The sequence below is a fragment of the Austrofundulus limnaeus genome, unplaced genomic scaffold (genome assembly GCF_001266775.1).
Source record: "Austrofundulus limnaeus strain Quisiro unplaced genomic scaffold, Austrofundulus_limnaeus-1.0 Scaffold211, whole genome shotgun sequence".
Classification (NCBI taxonomy): Eukaryota; Metazoa; Chordata; class Actinopteri; order Cyprinodontiformes; family Rivulidae; genus Austrofundulus; species Austrofundulus limnaeus.
The window spans coordinates 503,745-508,596 of NW_013952613.1; the positions used below are offsets into that span (position 1 = coordinate 503,745).

General features: G+C 35.1%; 1 protein-coding gene across 1 annotated transcript in view; it reads right to left on the bottom strand.

Annotated features, from left to right (window-relative positions):
- The window catches only part of hectd2 (HECT domain containing 2), a gene marked incomplete in the record, with an annotated part of 99,349 nt that overhangs the window by 53,461 nt on the left and 41,036 nt on the right, over positions 1-4,852 (bottom strand). The window contains 1 exon segment of the mRNA XM_014019201.1: positions 1,223-1,355. Within this exon segment, the coding sequence (XP_013874655.1) occupies positions 1,223-1,355 (133 nt within the window).

Genomic DNA, 4,852 nt, shown 5'->3' on the forward strand with positions numbered 1-4,852 from the left:
GTGTGTGTGTGTGTAATGTATATAAATTTTTAACAGTAAAATGTGAATTATGTTCTTAAATATATTTTACTGGAACTGAGCTGGAAAAAAATATGGTCAGTTAAATTATAAAACATGAGGAAAAGTTCTTGTTTAATTTAATTGGTGCATTTTAATTGTTTTTTTTTTTTTGTTGATCCATATTTCTGCTTTTATTTCTGATTATGACAGTTTCGTTCCTCCATATTTGATACTGGAACTGAGCTGGAAAAAAATATGGTCAGTTAAATTATAAAACATGAGGAAAAGCACTTGTTTAATTTAATTGGTGCATTTTAAATGTATTTATTTATTTTTTTGGTCCACATTTCTGCTTTTATTTCCAATTATGTCAGATTCAGTCCTCCACAGCCCTCCAATAATGTCAACAAAAAAAACGTAACCGTTTCGTCATTTAATTTGCCCATCCCTGTTATAGAGTCGGGAAGTAATAAAGCAAGCCTGCGTAAAATTCAAAGGGGGGTCTTTATACTTTCTGAAGGCACTGAATATTCTGTCAAACAAATAAAAGTTTTCAGACTATGATCTTTTTTTAAATGCCCAAGAGAGGAAAATCAAAGACAAAAAGACCAGGATGCAAATGTGATAGAAACAACAATTTAGAGATAATTAAATTGAGCGTGCAGTGAGTGCAGAAGAAAGGAAAGAAGAAAAATAAAACAGTCTTAATAAATACTCAGACTGCTGAACATGGGCACCAGTTGTCCCTGTGATCCAGAAAGGAATAAACTGGGTAAAAATATGAAAAATTGATGGATGGATGGATGGATGGATGGATGGATGGATGGATGGATGATGGATGGATGGATGGATGGAACACTGTCCACTTTTCTCAACCATCTAACACTTACTCCTGCTGCAGTCTCACTGACCTGGAAGCTCTCCGAGCACATCCACTGAGGCCCTCAGCTAATAAAAATGTACTTTCCATTTTTAGCCAATAAAAATATTATGTTCTTTCCGCTCACTTTCAATAAAGAATGGCTTCACTTTCCATTGACTTTGCATCAAAGAGGATTTACTTCCCAGATTCTCACAACCATTTATTCTCAATTTCTTCCTTAAAATCCACAGAAAAAAAAGCAACAGATTTCTGTTTTTCTGATAACAGGTGATAAAAGAACAGTAAACATATCCTTCTGTGGACCGCTGAAAGCTCACACACATCGCAGTTCATTCTCACCGTAATCTGTGTGAAAGATCTGCCGAACGAGCAGCAGGAACCACTCCTTCGTCAGGCCGCCCATGTCAAGCCCCGCCTCCCCAACAAACGTCACTCTCAGCTTCTTCTTCAGGTCGCACCGTTTCCTCGTCAACTGGGAGCAGCAGCAAACAAACAAGCAAACAAAAAAAAGTCAAGAAATCTTCCTGCACACAACAGAAACGATTTGCTCTGCGGGACCTTGTGAAACATATTTCACTGACTGTTTTCAAAGAAAAGCTGAGACCAGAAAAACTAAGGAAAGACATTTGGTTGGAACCTCACAGAGTGAAGAAAGGATTTGAGGGTTGGGATGAGATTTATGATGAAGTTTAGGTTAGATTAAGGGTTGGCGGTTTGACACATGAATGCACAACATTAAAGACATTCCTACTAATTTTCGGATGTCTTAAATTCACCGGCAGCATTTCCACACCACTAATTAGTCTTCCTCACCACTCAATAAAAGGTCAGTAAAAGTGCATTCTTCTGCCTGTAATCACCAATCTTCCGTTTACACCCAGGACAGTCATTTACATCTTTAAAATTCATTCCGCCTTGATCACTGCCTTGTCCACAGGACTTTTTTTTTTTTTTAAATATGCTAACAATAAGAAAACATTTTCAGAACTTTGTGTTCGAACTAAAAAGTTTCTGAAGAAATTCCGAACGGAGACCAAACATACATCAACAGCAACCGTTTATTTATTTTTTAAGTTTCAATGAGTTTTATTTTGAAACTGTTTCTTTATGTATTTATTGTCTTTAAATATTGAATTTTGCCAACATTTTTACTTATTTTTTTCACAGAAAAGATCTAGAGATGACAAAGTCCTATAGTGGCACCTGACAAAAGCCTGCTGGATAATAAGCAGTGACCCAGTTTGTTGAGTCACTCTCTGGTTGTCATGAAGGTTTGATGGTCACATATTAAGTTTTGTGCTTTGAACAGTGTTTCATGTTGAAGATGTGGTAAGTGTAAAAAAAAGCCTTCACTGCTAGTTTTAACAGGAAATTCAGAGCAAGTCAATAAGAGTTTGGGTGTGTGCTCTGCACTCTGAGGCATTTGTGGGAAAACTGCAGCAGCGGGAGACACACTGGGTGAAAGAAGACAAAAATGGATCTGTTTCTAGGGTCCTTATAGGTTTGAGAATATTTTGTTTGTATAAAACTCTTCTGAGATCCTCAGATACTCCAGCAGCATTAAGTTTGAAGGCTTTCTCCTGGAGCCAGTTGTTTATGGAAGAAGGTTTCCTACAAGATCTCATCCAGTTTAATACTTGGAATTCTCCATTCTTCAATTTGGAATTGTTCAAGCTACACTGACGGGAAACAAAATGTGTTCATCTAGAGCAGAGGAGCCCAAAGTGGGGCTAAAATTGGCCCACCAAGCAATTTGATTTGGACCTCCAACAAGAACCCCGGTTACTGTATTTCCATATAGTCATTCCATCCATCGACACAATGGGCCTCATGCAAGAACATGTTGGTATTCTTCTCCTAAATTTCTCTTACTTTTGTTCGTACAAAGRGTTCGTACGAACATGTCACGTCAGATTCAACAAACTCTTTTATCTTCAGGAAAAGTGCGTAAATGAGCTGTGTAAATTCCACCTGTTCGTATCCAGCTGCTCTTGCAGGCGAGAGGAGATTAGCATAATTACCACCCCAAAAACACCACATAAGAGTATGTTTCCTGCCTCAGATACAAGGAAGTGTCCGTTCATGAAAATGGCAGCGAAAACTTAAAAGAAGAACTTTACGAGTTCAGAGATTGAAGTCCGTCTGTCAGAGATCAAGAAAAAAAAATCTGTCATTTTTAGCAGGTCAGCTGTGGAATAAAAAGAGCTGCTAAATGTATAAACAACTGTGTTAAATCATTTTCAGATGATTTTCAGAAAATGCCAGACGGACAGTTTATATTGTTAGTCTAAATTATTACATTTAAAATTATAACTCTAATTCAAGCAGAATAACTTATTGTCAACATAATTATAGAGTGTGATTTATTTTCAACTCAAAATATCTTCAAACTAACGAAATATAAAGTTATTAGTGAAGAAAACCCGTCTGGATAACAGCAGACTGACTGCTCGTAAAATCTACGACAGGTCTGGACCACTCGTAAATTTTGTTTGTATCTGAAAAAAATCTTAGAATACGAAAACATTGGTGAATGCCACAAATTCTCCTAAATCACTCGTACGCACAATTTAAGAACAAATCTGTGCGTACGAACGGTTCTTGCATGAGGCCCAATGACTATATAAAGCTCTGTAGTGCAGATATGTTTTAATCATGGTGCAAATTTTACCTTTGAGTTATATTACGATTAAACATGAAACATAAGTAACTACAAGGCAGATAGATTAGAAGCACACATAGATTTTCACACTTCATAAGACCACAAATACTCAGATTTGATCAATTTATGAAATGTCCCATGAGCCTTTGCTGCCTGAGCGTTCGTCAAACTTTCTCAAAGTGTACAGGCTAAAAAAAGAAAAGAAAAATTAACAGAAAAGTTTGAACCACTGCACTGGCTGCCAGCTTAATAGTAAAAAGTAAAAGGACTTTACATAAAAAGTATTAGTGTTTTATGTATTATATTATTGCATTTGGCCGCAGCCAAATAGGCTCTCATTTTGGCCCTCTCAGGGAAAATGTTTGGACACCCCTGATCTACAGAATAAAGTCCAATTGTTTTGTTTTTAAACCCACTTTGAACTTGAAGGCAAATCTTACTATGTATAAAAGCTGTGACTTTGAATAAAGTAATGAATAACTTTAAAAAACTCTCTGTATTCAACTAATAAAAATGACTGCGAATTCTAACTGTACAAGATTAATAAATTGTTTAGTTTTAATGTGAATCACTACAGAAATAATGGTTTTAAATGTTTTTATGCAGATATCTGGTTTTGCCTGCATGTCTGAACTACATAATGATAAAGATAGTTTTCTGACATTTTTTACAAAGGGTTTTTCAAAAATCTGATTGTTGTTAATAGACAAATGCTTACCATTATTTTTAATTTTTATTGTATTATATCTTTTCTTTTTTATTTCATCTTGTTTGCCCCAAGGGGTTTTCTTGAAGTTTTTGCTCAGAATACCATGCCAAAATGTAATTGAGTGTATCTCAGCATTTACAAACTCTACTTAAATAATCTTGGTATCAAAATAAAGCTAACGCTTAAGAGATTTAATCAGAAGTGACGTATTAAAACAGCTGCTGTGGTTTTAGAGATGGAACATAATATTTGAATTTTATTTTCAATCTGACCTGAATATTATTTTCATTAGACAGTAAACCATAATGATTCAGGCTAAAACCTCTTGGAAACCATAAATCCACTTGTGGACATCACCTGTGCAAAGATTCAAGGTGCTAAAAATAACTGGAGCAAAGTTACAGAGGTTTTAATAAAGAAATAATTTTGCATTTTATCATTCTGCATAGGACAGACCATGATGGTATCATTAAGAAATGTTAAGAAATCTTGAGTTTTTACATCCAAAAGTTATTTATTTAAAAGACATTGTTGAATGCTTGTTCTTTTGAAAAAGTATCCAAACATTTATTTGTCACCATATATTTTATATAAAATA